The sequence below is a fragment of the Engraulis encrasicolus genome, chromosome 12 (assembly GCF_034702125.1).
Source record: "Engraulis encrasicolus isolate BLACKSEA-1 chromosome 12, IST_EnEncr_1.0, whole genome shotgun sequence".
Lineage (NCBI taxonomy): Eukaryota > Metazoa > Chordata > Actinopteri > Clupeiformes > Engraulidae > Engraulis > Engraulis encrasicolus.
The window spans coordinates 135,001-154,825 of record NC_085868.1 but is presented as its reverse complement, the minus strand read 5'-3'; the positions used below and the strand labels follow the sequence as shown (position 1 = coordinate 154,825).

The following is a 19,825-nucleotide window of genomic DNA, read 5'->3' as shown; positions in this document are numbered from 1 at the left end:
CATCTCCCACTCTTACGGAATATGTTCAGGCACATTTAAAGGTGCAGTGTGTAATATTTTTTGTAGTTTATTTCCTTTCATGCTGCCCATCCACAAATGTTACTTTTTTCTATACTTACCACCACCATCAAATTCGCAAAATCGCACATTTCATTCATGATTTAAAGGGGATCTTCTCCATTGTCCGCCATTTTGAATGTCCAGAAATAGACATTTTCAGCTGCAAAACTTGATGAACTTGATGGTCATATTAGTAGTTTGTTATTTAGTAATCTTGTGAAAATCTGGCAGTAGACAGCACAGTTTATTTAAAAAAAAAGATATTATTTTGGTGTTTTAGACTTTACTATGAACAGGACAGTATGAGAGGTGGACAGGAAGCAAATGGGGAGAGAGACGGGGAGGGGTTGGCAAAGGACCCGGGCCGGAAATCGAACCCGGGTCAGCGGCATGGCAGGCGAGGCGGATGGACACGGCAGGGCCTGACAGCACAGTTTCAATGAGCAGCATAGTTGCAATACCTACTCTGGCCACCATCCAACACAGTGTACCTTTAAGCTAAGTACCATATAGGAGTGTTTGTGAAATTTGCTTAAAGTATTAAATGCATGCATGCACAATTTTAGCCCATTTTTAAACATGAATATGGAGTTTGAGCCGCGACTATATCCCAGATTTTAAATATTCCCCTCTGTGAATGTGAGTTTGACCTTCCCGTTACCATTTCTCTCTCTCACGCTATTATGCCCAAACTGACCTGCTGAACACAGCTTTACCACATGCTCATATGGAGATGCCGAGTAGTGCATAAAACCTGTCTGTGTGTGTCTGTGCTTGTCTGTGTGCGCGCATGTGTGGGTCCGTGCGTCCTTGTCCCCTCTTCAGGTTCATGGCCACCAATGACCTGATGTCAGAGCTGCAGAAGGACTCCATAAAGCTGGATGATGACAGTGAGCGGAAGGTGGTCAAGATGATCCTCAAGCTGCTGGAGGACAAGAATGGAGAAGTGCAGAACCTGGCCGTCAAATGGTAAAACACTCAGGGAGCATTACCATCTCAGTAGGGCCACACTATGCAGAAACTCTTATTACAAGTCCGTGTGTGTGTACTGCCAATTTGCCTTCCTGAATATCAATTGATCTTGCATGGTTATACCATGTAATTCCAAGAGAAATTAATTGATTATTAGAGTTCTATACATACAACCTGGGACCTCCCATACTGCTTATGATGCCTTGTAGATTTGTGCTCTCACAGAAAAACGAGAAACATGTGGTGTGTTTTTATCGCTAAAAGAGCTTCATCTAATTCCTACCTTTTGGATTACAGTGGTGCCTGTCAGAGTTCAGATATTGATTTTGTTTTTGACTGTTAAAGCGGTAATACCGGCCAGCTTTTCAACTTTGGATGACAGAGCAGCAGTTTAAACAAAACAAAATTCAGCCCCCAGTGATATGGATAAGATCAGCCTGCGTGACCTTGAGGGCGCACTGACTTAAAAACAAGAAAGGAAACTGAAGAAGAAAAATGGAACTTAAATGCTTGGAGTCTTATTTTTTAGATGCGTCATAGCATCTCTATTAGAGGGTCGGTCTGCCGTCTGAAACGCATTCCTTAATTCGGCCAAAACGCGATCTTCGCTGCCATTGGACGCATCTTTGTCCGCCTGTCGGACTTGTTGTGTTTAGATGTCAAACATTGCCAGAGGGCTTTTTATACTGACAACCTCGTTCTCCTGATGTTAAGAGACCTCAGTGCTTTTGAAAAGCCTCAAGCACTTTTTTGGCCTTGGCTTGGGAGTATTCTATTCATCGATTCAAGGGATGGTCATTGCAGCATTTTTGCAAGTAAATGTGACTAAATACCACAACAGGTGTAGATATTTCTACACTTTTTCAACTTTGGTCAACTTGAATAGACTGTACATCAAATCACAACACTTTTTCTGTAAACACATGGACGTTTGTAATTGATCAGTGTAGTGCTTCACAAACTAATTAAGGGGCTGTTCCCATCATTTCTGCCGCATGGTACACCGCTGCTGGATGCATTTAGGAGAGCACACAGTTAAGCCTGTCACGATATACGATAAGTCAATAAATCGGACGATAAGTTTTTACAAGAACGATCACTTTTCTGGCCCCGATAAGTAACGATAAGTTATTTGCGTGAGGTTTTGTTTTCCCTCTCTCCCTTTCTCTACCGTAGCCGTTAAGACTACTGATGGCGCGTTATAGGCCAACGCAGCGCAATGACGCTTAAATGTTGGTGTAATTTTAAGTTTCAGCGCAGTTCTGGTTGGAAAAAAGTGCATTGATCTGGCTACTTGCGTCTTTGAAATAGAACGCTGGTGTTCCCGCGCGGTGCTTATAAGCCTCGACAAAGAGTCAGCGCTAGAGACTAGGAGCGCAATATTCTTCCAGTCTCAGTCAGCGCATCTGCAACGTTCCTCAGAGAGGGGAATGAACAGACCCAACACGGAGGCAAATGTTCATTTTGAAACATGCGCAGCAACACAATATCCACGACGAAGACGTGTTTGTGCAAACATGAAATAGTGGTACCGTCGCGACAAACTTGCTCTGAGGCTGTTATTTTAAACCTCGCCGAGTTTCCACTATTATTTCAATGCGCCTCCTACCCAGACGTTCGTTGTCTGTTCTTTTTGTGATTTTCGCTATATTTCTTGTTTATTTAGACCTAACAATATGAGTAGGCAGTCCGCAAGCAAATCATGAAGATAAGATTTGTGGATTTAAATCTGTCACACCAGGAGAATGTGAACGGTTGAGCGCGCTACAGGGGAAACATAGGCATGGCGACTCATAACTCATAAGAATCAATGTATGGGCGTTCATAAACAGGGTGCCCGCGGGGTAGTAAAAAGTAGTAAAAGGTAGTAAATGAAAAAGTCCAAAATAATGACCAGTAAAAGGTAGTAAAAGGTAGTAAGCCACATCTCAACTGGTAGTAATTTTCCCTGACTCCCTACAACATGGTCTTATTTGTTTTCCAATTTGTTGGATTCCTTTAGCCCATGATCTCAAATCTCGGCAAATTGATTTTTATGCAGCGGCAAGGACGGACGCTGGGTGAACTGATTTAGCTTTGTGCTAATACTACCGGTAGTTGTTAACTAGCAGCTGACTGACAGGCGTCAGACATCAGCAGCGCCACAGAAGCTGCCAGCTAGGCATTTTGTAGCCTACGTTCTGCAAGACGCGACTAAACTGGTTGGATGTGAAACAGTGAAAGGTCTGCTAAACATAATTTCATGAATTCCATGATGACTGTCTGTGTGAGATTAGCTGTTGTTCATACAATACCAATGAAGTTAGAAGCGATGGAAATTGGTGCGTAACATGGTGCGTAATATTGGTGGTAAATGTAACAAATCGGTCGAGTAAAAGAATGCGAGGCTGAATGTTTTTTCACCGGTGCATCCAGCCAAACACAAAATGAATTGACAATGCTAAACGCCATTTTAATGGCCATTAGTCATTCTGCAGTAGTGCTAGTAGGTATTAGCCCATCAAAAAATAAAAAAAAGTTTTTGGAACTTCAACTCCGCTGCTCTGGCTTTCTACCCCTTGCACCTTGCGCTGATAGGCAGCCCGACTTTTCAAAATAACATGTTCGACTACCCGAGTTCATAATGTGCTAACGACTAGCGAGGTGGTGCTCAACCAAATCAGGGAGTTTTGAAACGGACGAGAGGGTAACGAGGGAAACGAAATGCAAACAGCAGCGGCCACTGATAGAATTCACGCGGAAGGTTCAAGCGCAAAGAATGGGCCGTTTCAGTCACTGTCAAGAGTTGACACGCGAAGTCTCCCGGGAAATCGCAGATGTTTTTGATAGCTGTCGACAAGGCATCTGTCGACAAGGCATCCTTCATGCACCGAGACAGAGAGAGAGTGTGACGATAGAGAGACGCAGACGCTTCTGTTCGAAGCGCTTGCTAAGATGCCACAATCATCATTCGGAGCGATCCAGAATGGGGAAGGGCAAATCCAAGTTCACCTCGGTTTCCACCTAAACAAACAAAAATCAACTTATCTATTGATCTAGCTACCATATGAGTGTTTTTTTAATGTGAAATTGTAGTCCCTCAAAAAATAATGAATTTTAAGTTATTTTAATTTTGATTTCAGTTTGACATCCCTGGCTTAGGCGTTCAGCAGGCGTTTTTTGCAGGTGCCTTAGGCTTAAGGGGTAGTCAAGGCTGGTTATGGATTCTGTGTTCCCTATCCAAATCACGAAAACTTTGCCATAACTATAATGACTGTCATTTTTGTCATATCCTGTGTAGTATTTTCTCTGATTCTGCTAAAGACACACACACACACAGACTCTCACACACAGGTGTTGGGGGGCATTTGGGTGCACCTAGATTTTGTGCTGGTGCACCTGAAAACAATTTTTAGACGCACCAGTGCAACCAGCGCAAAAAAGTTAGCAGAGCCCTGGTCGACATTGACTGCAGGAATCCACTTCAAGGTGCACTGCTGGTACTTTCTCTCCTCCTACTCTCTGAGAAGAGCGACTTCTTCTGTTAAAAGTGCACTGCACTATTAGTTAACCATTATAAATGGCGAATTGTTGAGAAATGTTTGAAACATACCTGCAATAACTTGTACTAACACATACACTCAATGATGAACTTGTTAAATTATAAAAACATTATTAATTTGTGTTATTAATAGGATTTGGAAAGCTATTTCATTTTTGTAGTCAGTTTAAGATCGATGTTGTAATGGTAGTAAAAAAAAAAATTGGAGGTAGTAAAAAGGAAGTAAAAGGTAGTAAATTCAACCTAGGAATATCTGTATGCACCCTGATAAAGGACTTTAAAGTGCGCAGAATTGCAACTTGTTCCAGTCAAGGGTGAGAGAGAGAGAGAGAGAGCGAGAGAGAGAGAGCGAGCGAGAGAGAGCGAGAGAGAGAGAGGAGAGAGAGAGGAAAGGGGGACAGAGAGAGAGAGAGAGCGAGAGAGAGAGAGAGAGAGAGACAGGAGAGAGGAGAGAGGAGAGAGGGGGAGAGAGAGAGAGAGAGAGAGAGAGAGAGAGAGAGAGAGAGAGAGAGAGAGAGCGAGAGCGAGAGCGAGAGCTTCCTGCACCTGGAACTTGTGCATCTGTTCATGCTCTTTTGCTTTTCGCTGATGTTGAAATGCCTTTAACAGGGCTGATTTGGGTTTTGACTGACAATTAGCTAGTAACAACGTGCATTTGTCTGAAATAAGCTGTCCAAGTAATAATTTGTGAATTAACAATACCCCACCAGTAGGTTATTTTACATCACACCATGGATAGGCCTATAAGCCATTCAGTGTGCTTGAGAAAGATAAATAACAGAAAATGTTAAAGAAAGACTATATAACTTACCCTAATAATAAATACAAAAAAGCCTATTTAGAGCCTATTGTGCTCTATGAGGATATATTTAAAAACATATATATATCCCCCGCCGTGATGCTTTAAAAATGTGAAGAGGTGTAGTCACATTTTTATTGCATTTTTACGTCATTATATTGTTTGGCACATTTCTTCTTGGAGCAGGTGTCAATCTTAATTATTTAAACCTCTGAGTCTGCTGGCCCAAATGTTAAATTCAATGTTTCAAGAAGGAGGCCGCACCTTGCATAGCAGTGTTTTTTATTGCACATTATATTGTTTGAAAATGGCGAGAGAGACAATATTATCGATTATCGCAATAATTTCTTGTTATCGTTATCGTCTGGCAAAAATTGTTATCGTGACAGGCCTACACACAGTACCCTCGGGCAATCGGTGGCCGGTGTGTGTAGGGCTTGAATGCTTAAATGCCCCCTCTCTGATACCGGGCAATCTCCTTGATTCGTATCTTTTGTCACAATAACAATCAATGTTTGTTTTCGGTTTATTAAAAACTCTTCCACCGCCTAACCAGGAGAGATTTATGGATCCAATTGCTTGCCCATGTGCAAAGTAGGGGTCGACAGATACAGATTTTTTAATGGCCGATCCGATACCGATGTTTTTCCCATCGCCCTTGGCCAATTCCCGATACGATATTGTTTTTTAAAAAAAAAGACATAAATCTGTACCATTAAAAAACTCCTATCCCATCACCTTTTCATCACACCATAACAGGAAAATAACTGTCACATACAAAGCACACTGAGCAAATAGTTTCTCAAGTGTCTGTAGCCCATACAGCATTATAGCCACCTAAAAAGGATAAGGCATTAAAAATTCAAAGGACTGTGGCTTGACAGTGGTACAATAGCTTAGAGCTTGACTGTAAGTTTGAAAAATGTTGGGGATGACCTCAAGATTATTATGGGTTTAAATATTTAGGCCTATTTTTTCACCTGTAGGCCCTATAGGCCTACTGTACTTGATTTACTAGGGCCTATAAATAATAGATAAATCAATCAACTAAATAACAAACAAAAGCCCAAAATAACAAACCCAAGAAATGCAAATGAAACACATAGACAAGTAAAACCATTTTCTTAAACCAAAACCCCTTATTTTCGTATTAAAATAGATTGCAAAGAATCCCACCAGCAAAAACACCCCTGTTCAAAATGGTTTGGTCCGCCAAACGGCGAACACCTCTCTATTTTACTCAGATTGGAACATTCACTTGTTTCTGAATGAGGAAGTGGCAGAATGCTGGTGACCTGGTCAGTTAAATGTTTACAGTATTTCTAACCAAATAAACTTCTATGACTTGACATAGCCAGTTTGCAAGTGATGTTTGTTACTCATTAGAGATCGCTAAACAGATGAAAGTTGATAAATGAATGACGCTACGAAATGCGCGTATTGAAACGCGGTGGAAATTTACACTGAAACATGCTGGTAGGCTCTTGTTACAACGCTAGGTAAAAGTTATGCAAATGGGGGTGATAAATGACCGAACAATGAACCAGGGAAATAAAAACAGTAGTTTACCCTCGTTGGAAGAGCTGGTTGGTTGCTCAACGAGATGGCTGCATTTTGCAGTCTGCATGCTGGTGAGTTAAATGCTACAGAAATGTTTTAGAATATTTTAATGTAGCCAGTTTGCAAGTGATGTTTGCTATCTATTAGATGTCGCTAAAACAGATTGAAGTTGATAAATGAATGACGGTATGAAATGCGCGTTTGGAAAGGCGGTGGAAATTAGACACCGAAACATAATGCCACTCACACTCAGTTAGCCTACACAACGCTAGGTAAAAGATATGGCAAATGGTGGTGATTATTAACTGAACAATGAACCAGGGAAATAAAATCAGTAGGCTACAGAAAATGGATGGAGCTGAAGCATTCTCCCTTTTGGCTTTTTACATGAACATGCCATGTCATTCAGTATCCACATTAAAATAGGATGCATCTGAAAGTCTAAAACTTTATGGCAGCCTGCAAGGCTGTTTACTTTACTCCATGATTGGGGGAGGGGTGACGCAGCAGTGTGAATTACGGGTCTCCCAGCGGACCTGCCCATCTGTAGTCAAAATCTAGGGGTGGGCGTATCGGCCAAAACCACATGCGTATCGGCCGATACGGATACACTTAATAAACGCCAATATCGGCCCGATATATCGGCCGGCCGATATATCGGTTGACCCTTAGCCCTCCTCCTCTCCTAACCAGTCTCCAAAGGCTCTTGGCCCTTGGTCAACAAGTAAACTGCAGTATTGATGTACTACCCCCTACCTGCCCTGTGTCCGTGATGGGAAATCAATGAGACTGCTCTTCCTCATCCTCCTCCTCCTCCTCCTGCTTTAAGTTTGCACTGTTTTAATGCGAGGCTTCCGGAGCCAAAAAAATGTAAGCTCTGGTGCAATGCAAAGCCCTCCTTTGATTATTAGTAAAAGGGCAAAACAAAGTTTTCCCTCCCCAACCTTACCTGGCAACAGGAGTTATCTGAAACTTCTGCTAGTGTGTGGCCACTTTGGACAGTGAGCGCTCTGTTTAGATATCCCATCCCATTGCACTTGAAGGACATTTTAATTGCAACTTGTGAGAGAGGTGTCCATATTAGTTTTGTATTTTTGCCTGGTCTCACAGGTGTCTAACACCCACCAACAGGATAACCCTGCCAACATAATAACTGTTGCCTTATTACCTTCGCCAAGGAGGTTATGTGATTGCCTGAGTTTGTGTGTGTGTTGTCTGTGTTTTTTAGTTTGCTCCTCATAAATGCTCGGCCCTGCAGCATGCAGCTGCCACCCCTGTGTGTGTGTGTGTGTGTTCCCACTCTCAACATCCGCATTGAGTAGCCTAGCCGAGTCATGAAAATTATGCAGTGTGGCCCTAAAAAGTCCCATCCGCTTCGGGCGAGTTGTTTGTACAGGGAGACCACTCTCTTTGTTTCTCTGTCAGGCAGCCGGGCACTACGCAGTCAGACTAGGGCTCGCTTTTTCTTTTTAACCAAGATGGATAATTGGTGAAGTGTGCTGCCCCCTAGTCTTATGTTGCTTTATTATTAAGACGTGGACCTGTGTGTGTGTGTGTGTGTGTGTGTGTGTGTGTGTGTGTGTGTGTGTGTGTGTGTGTGTGTGTGTGTGTGTGTGTGTGTGTGTGTGTGTGTGTGTGTGTGTTCATGAGTCTATCGTTAACCTCTGGGCAACGTGTGTGTGTGAATGTGTCAGAGAGGGTGAGAGACAGACAGTCAGTAATACTTACCGGTATGATGTTTTCAGTTGAAATTGTCTGAGTTTGTTTGAGACATGGCAAAGCTAAAGTGACCGAACTGGCTTTTGGGAATTCCCCCCAGGGTGCTGTCAGGCATTTTGAGGCCAGCAGACGAATAATCAGTGGAGTCATTGTACATTGTTTGTGTGTTTCTGTCTGTGTCTGTAAAGGTACATCATCATTTTTTAGAACCATTGCCCCATTAGAACTCTGCGTGTCAGCCTTATATGTTATTGTGTGTCTTCTCATAGCTTTAGAACAAATTTACTTGAATGTGTGTCTGTCTGTGCTGAATAAGCTCTGCACCAACATGCATTGTACTAATTTTGTGTGTGTGTGTGTGTTGCAGCCTGGGCCCGCTGGTGAGCAAGGTTAAAGAGTACCAGGTGGAGACCATCGTGGACACGCTCTGCACCAACATGCTGTCGGACAAGGAACAGCTGAGGGACATCTCCAGCATCGGCCTCAAGACTGTCATTGGGGAGCTGCCTCCTGCTTCCAGCGGTGAGGACACACACACACACACACAAACACACTCACAAACACACTCACACAGCATCGGCCTCGTCATCGGGGAGCTACCATCCTCATCCAGACGCACGTACGCACACAGCCGCAGACCTGTGGGCACAGCGTCTAGCCTACTTGCATGACATGTTCTAGTAGAAACAGTCGAAAAAGTGGTCGAAAAAATATGAACGTGAATCGAGATGGATAGATAGATGCAAGTTCAGTGTAATGGCTTGAGGACGAGAAATAAAACAGTTAGCTATCCAAAGCAACTTCGGAATATGAAGCTTGATGTTAACTGTGTCGGGAGGACGCATAGCCTAATCATTTAGTCGTTGAGGGTAAGTTTTAAATGTTGTCTATCGTAAGCATGTTAGCCATGCCCTTGCGTTTGGGTAGAAGCGTTTGCTAAATGTAAAGGGTTCATTTCATAAAGTCCATTATGACCGTAAATAATTGTTCCTTCATACAATAGCCTACACTTTCAAAATCGCCTCTAGATACGTGACAGGCTATTTGATGCCTCTGTCAAATGCAAAATGATTTCGTTAACATGATGACAGCATGAGGAAGTGAGCGCGAGGCAATACGAAATCGGATGAGTAACAGAATATGTACGAAGCCAATGATCTGGCGAGGTGCGTACTGTCCAAATCGGTAACCAGATGGGCAACGGTAAACACGCTAAATGCTTGTTATGGACATGCTGGAAATCGCTTCCAAGTTGTGCGCTGTTTCTTGCTCCCATCTAGAAAACAACAAACTACAGACAGGCTAAGCTCAAAGTAGAACGCTTGCTTCTGCTACCCGTCTCTGATAAAGCGAGCTGGAGGAGGAGAAACGGCAGTCACTCAGTCGTACATTTAACCCTTTTGACACCAGGTGTCCTCTCTCCTAATAGCAAAGTGCATTCAACTATTTATGATTCAGAAACTATGAATTGTTGAGCCATTTTTAATGTGTAGCCTACATTTAAAGGCATTTGATGAACATTCATCTGATGTTTCCATAGGCCGTCAAAACATGCGTGGGACACTCAATTAAATGCCAGTTGTCAATTAACTGACCATGCATGGTGTCTGTTGGCCTACAGATCAGTTACACCTTGCTACTGCTTACACTGTGTTTACCCTAGGCTACACTATAAAAGCACAGTAGTCATATAATATTGTTTACTATATATAATTATGTACTAGCCCTACATTTCATTATAGCAATGCAAACTAATAACATTAGCAATATTGCAATGTCTCACCCCGAGCGGTGGTCTTATATTTTATCATCAGAGGTCTTATATTTGTCTTAAAAAGTCTTATATTTGGTGATCCAAAATGTGCAGAAACCCTGTAATAATGATGGTACTTTCTTATCCCTGGTCTGTGTGTGTGCAAAAAAGATGTACACATGCGTACACTCACAAACGTGGCATCGGCCTCAAGACAGTCATCGGGGAACTACTGTTGTCATGTCCTCAGAGAGAGAGAGAGAGAGAGAGAGAGAGAGAGAGAGAGAGAGAGATCGTATATCGTATATCGTGTGCGCCAAGTGGACACAGGATGATGTGCGACTCAGTGGTTGTTACACATGCATGCACAGCCTCCTCTGCGCTTTTCACTGTCGGAAGTGATGGGGAACAGAGAGCTTGTTAAAATGGATACACACACATGCACACACATCTGAAGGGGCTGAGCCATGTTGTATCAGGTACACTGCATTGTACTGCATACACTCACCTAGGCCTATGCCTTACCTTTCCTTGCGAGCGTGGTACTAAAAAAAAATCCGGTGTGCGTCCCCGTAGGCTCAGCGCTGGCGGCGAGTGTGTGTAAAAAGATCACAGGACGTCTCACAAGTGCCATTGCCAAACAGGAGGATGTGTCCGTGCAGCTGGAGGCCTTGGACATCATGGCAGACATGCTCAGCAGGTACAGACGTGTGTGTGTGTGTGTGTGTGTGTGTGTGTGTGTGTGTGTGTGTGTGTGTGTGTGTGTGTGTGTGTGTGTGTGTGTGTGTGTGTGTGTGTGTGTGTGTGTGTGTGTGTGTGTGTGTGTGTGTGTGTGTTAGAGGTGCTCCGATTGCTCGGCAGCCGATCATGCTCGGCCGATAATGGCCAAAAATAGCCTGATCGGTGATCGGAAAAACATGCCGATCAAAAAACCGATCCAGAGATATTAAATTCCTCACGCAACCATTTCGCCTTTACACCTGGCGCTGCCTGCATGTAGCCTAGGTGCTGGCTCTGCACAGCTGCTGCACCAAAATAAGGCATCTTTACTTGTCTTTAACTTTTTGGAATTCCCTCCTTCATTTTCACCATTTATAATCATATCTGCATCAACAATGATCTGATTTTCCGATCCATGCGCAGTTTACATGACGCTTGTAATTTGTGAATGACGTGTCAGTCTCGCCATGTTCACTATTTTGAGTTACAGCCCGTCAGCACGCAACAACTAAACGTTTCCAAAACAATCATCAACTGTATTGTTTTTAAAGTTGTAGCCTAATGGCCAGGTCATTAGTTTTGTAGTCGCTGCAACACCAAACAGCAACTAGGGAGAATGGACGGTGAAACTCAATGAGTCTGTGCAGGGAATTCTACATTCTATGACAGTGTTACAGAGAAAGAGCTTTCCTCGCAGACACGCTGTGTTGTGCGTGTTCCCTGTTCTTTCAAGTGAAGTTTTTTTTTCTTGTTTTGTGTATGTAGAATCTCAAGTGTTTCAGTCACAATGTAATTTGCGATAGACTACTTCTCGCCCGTTAGCCATTTTACGTTATAACCTGTGTAGTTGCCTCGGTCAGCACGCGACAAGTTCACGTTGTCCGCACAAGCATGCCAACGTTATTGTTTTCAAAGTTGTAATTGACCTTTGGCTAAGGCCCGCCCTAAAGTGCTTTTTGACCAATCACAGCGCAGCAAAAGGACGACCTCGGACAAACCTCGGACAGTTTTGACAGCGCTCCATTGAACTCAATGCAGAAATCGCATGTTTTCAAGTAGTTAGCGAGATACGGTCGTATTATTATTAAAATATGATTGGAAATTGTGCCTGGGGTATTTGTGACAAATGTGCAAGTTTCCCCGCGATGTAACAGGTGGTAATCACTTTCCTCTTTACCTAAAACCGGACTAATATTACTAGCAGCTGGATAGTCTGCCTTGAAGGGTCTCGGCAGCCTCGCACTCGACTAGAAAGCACACGGATCAAAAACATACTTTGTGTGCTCCGATCATGACACCATCTCATTCATGTCCCTTTTCAGTAAGGTTGTAAGCACACCACGAACCTGTTTCAGAGTAGGATTTTGGATTTCTGACCTAATTAATGAAGAAACACCGCTAGCAAAGTTAACTATCGGTCACGGCAGGAGTGTTTTGACTAGCAGCTGATGGACGTGACTTTGTTAAGCTACTGAAGATATAAACGCCAAACGTTAATTTTACACATTGCTGTGGTAGCTTTGAAGATGACTACAGCCATTAAGTTGTGTGATTTCGTTTTCGTCTAGCAAGTTTGAGTCAGGGCTCAAAAGATATGCGAGCTCAGCTTACCATGGTGCTGGTTACAATGCCTATCGATACCCATAGAAGAGCCCATAACAGCTGTGATGCATCGCATGACCGTTCAGAAAATAAATACTTATAATCACAATACTATGAATGCGTTTTTTATTTATTATGAGTGAATAACTGCTGCGATTTGCAGTCACTGCATAAATCACGTTGATATCTCAGCATTGAAAGTTTATCTGTCCGACCTAGCAACTGTAACTAAAGAGGGCGGGGCTTAGCCAAAGGCGAATTGACAGTCAGTCGATTAGTTTGATAGTCGCTGAAACGCCAAACGGCGACAGAAGTGAGAGGGAGAGAGCAGAACGGTCGCGGAGCACTGCAGCTGTGGACAGTGAGTGACAGAGAGGGGAGGGGCTCTCCTCACGAGGCTGCTCATTTAAAGCGACAGGGTTTTTTCTCGTATGCAGAAGACGAGAGACTGAGATCCAGGTGTCTGAGCTTCAATTCAATCTCAAATAGTTAAGTAATTATATGCAATAACTTATAAATTGATGTAATGTTTCAGTTTCAATTCAATCTTAAATAGTTTAGTAATTATATGCAATAACTTATAAATTGATTAATACTGTAGACTTACTTGTAGGCTATATTACCAACACTAGTCTGAAAGAGCTGAAAGATAATAATAATAATAATAATAGCCTAATAATAATAATAATAATAATAATAATAACAATAATAATAATAATCATAATAGTAATAGCCTAATAATAGGCCTACATTGTGAAAGCGACATGTGCAAATTAAGATTGATTGGTTTATGGGCAGAAATATTCAATAAGGATAATTAATAGGCTATTAAAAAAATAGGAAATAATTTCTGTGATCGGCAATGATCGGTGATCGGCAGATAAAGATTTTTGGTGATCGGTATCGGTGATCGGGCCAAAAAATGGTGATCGGAGCACCTCTAGTGTGTGTGTGTGTGTGTGTGTGTGTGTGTGTGTGTGTGTGTGTGTGTGTCTTTGTCTTTGTCTTGAGGCCTTGAACATGGTAGCACAGCAGTGTGTGTGTTGTTGGTATGTGTCTGTTTAAGGATTTTATGCCTGTGTGTGAAATGTAATTTCTGGGCACCGGCTAAATAAACAAAACAAGCCCTTACATGGTCTCTCCTTTCTTCCTTCCCCCTCTGTCTCTACAGGCAGGGTGGCCTACTGGTGAACTTCCACCCGTCCATCCTGAGCTGTCTGCTGCCGCAGCTGACAAGCCCTCGGCTGGCGGTCCGCAAGCGCACCATCATCGCACTGGGCCACCTGGTCATGAGCTGCGGCAACCTGGTCTTCGTCGACCTCATCGAGCACCTGCTGTCTGAGCTGTCGCGCAACGACTCCATGTCCACCACGCGCACCTACATCCAGTGCATAGCCGCCATCAGCCGACAGGCAGGACACCGCATAGGTATGCACACACACACACACACACACACACACACATAGTACTGTTCACCATGCGTACCTACGTCCAGTGCATGGCAGGCAGGATGCCACATAGGTGCATTCACTCTCTGTAAGTAACTGTAGACATGTAGACATGCGTGTATGTGTGACACACACAAGCACACTCCACCACGTCTACCTACATCCAGTGAATAGCTACCATCAGCAGGCAGCCCGGACACTGCATTGGTATGCACGGCCACACACACACACACACACACACACACACACACACACACACACACACACACACACACACACACACACACACACACACACACACACACACACACACACATAGGCTCTACATGTCCACGACACACACCTACATTCAGTGCATAGCTGCCATTATGGGCAAAAACGTTTGCAATTATAGTTCTACTTCAAATGGCGTTTTCTCAGCTTTTTAGCTAGAAAGCAGCATTTTGGCGAATTCCACTTATTTTCAACAGATGATTATGAAAGAACGGAAAGGAGTAGAGACACCCTTTTTTCTGTTGACAGATGAGAATCTAATCTGTGTTTTGATAGGTGTGGTGTTGACATAGACACAGAGCTCAATTTTCTGTGAGCCTCCAAAAAGCGCTCGAAATGCTGAAAAATCTCTGGCACTGTGGGTTACTCCTTTATGAAAATGACTGGCAGCCAATGAGTTAAACGTTTTTAATTATTTTTTTCAAATTCCTCCCAATAAAGGGCCAACACCCCCCCCGTAACAAAACATAAAAAAATACAAATACAAAAATAACAATAATTAAAAAAAAAAAAACACACACGGCCTTTGTAAGGACAAAGCACATGCACTCACACCCACAGCAGATATTTTGTTTCCAGTGACAGGATGGGAGAAAATTTCTCTCATACAGGGCCTGCATTTTCCTGGAGCACTGTGGGGTGAGGTGCCTGCCTTACTCTTATTGCCACCCTTCAGTATTTTTTTAAATGACATGAGAATATCTGTTAGCCTATATTTGCATACTACATTCATAAAGATTTTCTTCTTAGTGAGAAAACCGATAACACTTTTCAAACAAATGTTGCTTATTTGACTTTGTTTATGCAGCTCTCACATGCATAATGAAAATCAGATGCAATAATGGCACATTTAAATCGTCAAGTTGCTCATTGCTTTGTTTGTAGTCTTACGAGGGGCTTAGCATTCCAAACGAACTATTTGGAGACTGTTTAAAAGTGTGAAAAGTTTATCATGCAATTCATTTTTAAGTACCACTAGTGCCTGCAGAGGTCAAACACAATTTGACTTCATTTGTCTTAGTAGCAACTAGCTACAGCTAGTTATTACTGCCAATTCAAAGTCCTAGCACACTGTTTGCAATCTAATGTTGTCTATTACTTTCAAAAACGAGGCATAGAGAACTCTGTAAATAATTTATTTACAGGCTCTGATACCGTCCTTCCCTTGTAGTCTACCTCACAACCTCTGATGCCGCCCTCGTAGTCACTTCTGTCTGGAGCCTGCAGCGACTGACAGAGAGAAACTGACTGAGGGGGCGAGGCACAGAACGCTTCTTACTAGCGTCTGGGGAGCGATTTCAAAATAAGAGCCGACGGCGCGATCGGACCAAAAAAAATAAAAATCATTTTCATAATTATTCAAGGGCCACAAATAGATGCTCGGCCCGCAGGCCGCTAATTGAGTATGGGGGCTCTAGATGCTGAACCAAAACCTCAACTCAATAGCCAGTACCTATTGCGCTGGCATTTCAGGGTTAATCTATAACTCATGCTGCTCTGCCTCCGCCTAACAGCAGCCTCACACACACATGCAAGAAAGGAACCCTTGCTCTCTCACCCTCAGGCAGTCTTACGAGATGGCTTCACAAAGCAATCAAAAATAACGTCACTTGAGCAAAATATGGATACAGTGCAGCGTGATACTATTCCAACTGAAAGTTAAAGTTACAGATAAAAATGCCAAGAAATCGCTAATGCTACCTGCTATCCGTTTGACTTGTAGATAGCTAGACATATGTCAAGCCAAAATATTGCCATATTGCAGTATGGGGCAGCCGTGGCCCAGTGGTTAGAGAGTTGGTCCTTCAATCTAGGGGTTGCTGGTTCGAATCTGACCTCTGACCCCCTGACCTCTCCATGACTGAAGTGCCCTTGAGCAAGGCACCTAACCTCACATTGCACCAGGGACTGTAACCAATACCCTGAAAAATAATAGTTGTAAGTCTCTTTGAATAAATGAAGGCGTCAGCTAAGTGCAATGTAATTTAATAATGGATGCAGCAGCTATTCTCCACTCCTGCTCGTCTTGTGAGTTTGGGACATTGTTGCATGTACCGGTACTTTTCAAATGCAGTATAGTAACGTTTTAAATGCCTCAGTAGCACAGTACTTTTCTGATACCGGTATACCGTGCAACCCTAGACTGCAGTGTTATTGGCCGGTAGGTTATAACTAGGGATGGGAATGGGTAAGGATTTCACGATTCCGGTTCCCTTATCAATTCTTTTAAACAATTCGATTCCTTATCGATTCTCTTATCGATTCTCATTTGTGGAAATTAAACAAACTATTAACTATCGATATAGACAAGTTTTCATAGACCAATTATACTATAGCCTATTCATTATAATATGACAATGCAATGCAATGCAAAATTGCAGAAATGCAAACAATTTAACTGAAAATGAAACATTAGAAATCCAAACCATTCTTAATGCATAAAGCAAAAAGATAGTCACTTGAAATGAACAGCAGGCACATCCTGAACACAGTGGGTGTCTGTAAGAATCTAAGTCCCTCCTTCTCCATCTGTCACTCACTCTGCGCTCCGAGTCTGTTCTCCAATGCCCCTCTCTACTGCGTGTGTGCCCGTCCTGATGTCTCAGCGGCTAGAATAAATTCACCAGTTGGCTATTGATGGCAATTAGCCTACAACTTTCAAAACAATAAAGGGGCAAAGTTTGTTCCGTTGACATTGTCGTGCTCACGTCAGTCGTGTGATAAGCAGACAAGTCATTTGCAAATCAAAACGCCGGGGGAAACATTATTTGACATGGTAAACAGGATTCAGAACACGGCTATCTTGATAGGAATTGTAGATATTTGGGGATAAAGAAAAGGAAAATGCAACTAAGGATGGATTCTTTTGCAGTTGCGTTTCACCCGTTGGCAGCGCAAGATGCAGACAAAAAGAAAGCTGCGTGGGGAGTCCTATTTCGTTTAAGAATGCCTTTCGATTTTTAGGGAGATGCTTACAGTGATGGGTTTTGCTAAGGTTTCCCGACCACGTTTTTACTGTAGGCCTAATGGACCCTATATTGCACAGTGTGCATGCCTATCGTCTTCCTTTGTTGAGAGGTTGAGCTTCCGTGTCATTTAAGTCGTGTGCCATAATTAGTCATTTGCAAATCAATCGCAAATGCCGGGGGAAACGCCCGTGGCTCGTCAAAACAGACTAAGTTTATATTAAATTAATGCAGGAAACGCAGTATTTAAATCTAGACTTGAATGATGGATATTTGGAGAATACAACATACAAGATATTTTATTTGTCATGTGTATATATATGAAACATATCTATACAATGAAAAGCTTCCCTGCTCTGGGAGTCCCAAAAAAGGTTAAAAAAGAATGTTAAAAAGACAAAAAAAAGTAGGAAAAATATATATTTAAAACGTTGAAAGCTGCATTTATATATATATATATATATATATATATATATATATATATATATATATATATATATATATATATATATATATGAAGAGTTCAGATGCAAAACCCCCTAAGTGCCATTTCAGAAAATAATCTTAATTCATTTTTATTTAATACAAAGCTATCAAAATTGCATATGTTTTTATTTTATTTATGTAATATAACTATTTATATGTATTATCATGTACATGAACGTAAACCAAACCAACAACGGTGTTCTCTAAAAATATAGAAGTGCAGGTCTTCAGAAATGGAGTTAGGGGGTTTTGCATCTGAACTCTTCATATATATATGGCCTATGCAAAAGGGAAAGGAAAGTAGCCCAAGGACGGCTTATTCTGCCACTGAGTTTCACTTGTTTGAAGCAGATGCAAACATAACGGTGCGTTAGGAGTATTTTATTTAAATGCCCTCTGCATTCTGAGACTTAAGGTCAGATTAGACTTCAGCAACTGCGAGCGTGAAAAGTCGCGTGGGAGTGGCCACGAACCAATTTTGTATTCATGCATCTGCGAGCTCTGCGAGGTCCGAGGTCTCGTTGCCAGCCACATTTGAAATTGCTCGATTAGGCTACTTTCACTACATTGTAAGCACTGCGGTCATTATTAAGCAATGTTGCTTTCTACCCCGGTTAGCTAGGTATTTTCACACAAATTGCAAAGGCAATGCAGTGGTATCATTATTTGACATACCCAGTCTGTTTTCACGAGCAGAAAATGCAAGCATGTAAAGACTTTGCCGATGTGTGTTTACATTCGGTGGAGGAACGGTAGTAAAACCGCAGGCATTGTGCCACGAGTGTTCAACTGATGCATTGTTTGTTACTTAGCTTAGCTTCGTGTATTTACACACATTTACACACAAGGCATTAATAACGTTTTTAACAGAATACAGCTCTGCTCTCGCAGACTACTGGCATTGCGCTGCCACAAGAACAGAACAAGGAAGTAGCGAGACGACCAATCATAGTGCCTTTTTGTCTGCGTACTCCGCGTCCGTCCGACGGATAGTTAGAATTTTTTCGAGGCGCTAGACGACGGGCGCAGAGCCTCTGAGAGGGGGGCGTGGACTCGCATAGACAGAAAACGGACGGACGCAGATTCTATGCGAGCGAAGCATAAATCTAGCTTTAAGGGAGATGATCCTGACGAGTGTCAGTGATAGATTATTACTTGGGTTTCCCTACCACTTTTAATAAACCCTATATTACCCAAACTGCAAACAGATAGCGTCTTTCTTTGTTCAGTTATGAAACCAAACCATGAATGCCGCCAGTCACCTGCCGACGCACTGCGAGAATTGGGATGTCACGCTGAACTTTTTTTGGTACTGTCAAAACTTTTAGCGGTTCAAACGAGTGGCTGCTTTTGTTTGCTGTTGGCTTACTAAATTAATAGTGCTTGCAGGAATCCACCAAGTGGGAAAGTTACTGGTGTATGCCGCGTTCATGCTTGGAATTGATAAGAGAACCGCTAGGTAAACTGCCAAACAATTCCATGGAATCGAGACGCACGGAACCAGTTCTCAACAGGAACCGGTTTTCGATTCCCATCCCTAGTTACAACTTAGTAGGTTGCCAATAGGAAATGGCATTGCAAACAAGTGAGCTAACTTATTTAGCAACAAAACTGTCGAGAAAAAGCCTCCCCTAAATGCTTAAATGTTCTGTGTGTGTGTCAAGGTTGAGTCAAGTTTGGGTGTACTTGTTGCTTTGTCATGTGATATATGGTTGGATCACTGGCTAGGGGGACTGAGTGTATTGCCGTTACAAGAGTGCCCTGGAAGATGTTTGGAGCTAAGCTTATAGAGTCATTCTTACACACACTCTCCTATTTCCATTTTTGACCAATTACTAGCTTCCTTTGATGCTCCAAAAGACAGCAGTGATGAAGATGTGTCCGATAACTACAAGGCTCTTTTCTTCCCCCTATTTTTTGTCCATC

The 19,825-nt window shown here is 42.5% G+C and overlaps 1 protein-coding gene across 1 annotated transcript in view; it reads left to right on the top strand.

Moving 5' to 3' along the window:
* Nucleotides 1-19,825, top strand: part of cand1 (cullin-associated and neddylation-dissociated 1) — a 136,211-nt gene that overhangs the window by 7,255 nt on the left and 109,131 nt on the right. Inside the window, exons 2-5 of the mRNA XM_063211447.1 lie at nt 886-1,029; nt 9,019-9,173; nt 10,981-11,104; nt 13,898-14,154. Of these exons, the coding sequence (XP_063067517.1) occupies nt 886-1,029; nt 9,019-9,173; nt 10,981-11,104; nt 13,898-14,154 (680 nt within the window). The remainder of the gene's footprint in view (nt 1-885; nt 1,030-9,018; nt 9,174-10,980; nt 11,105-13,897; nt 14,155-19,825) is intronic.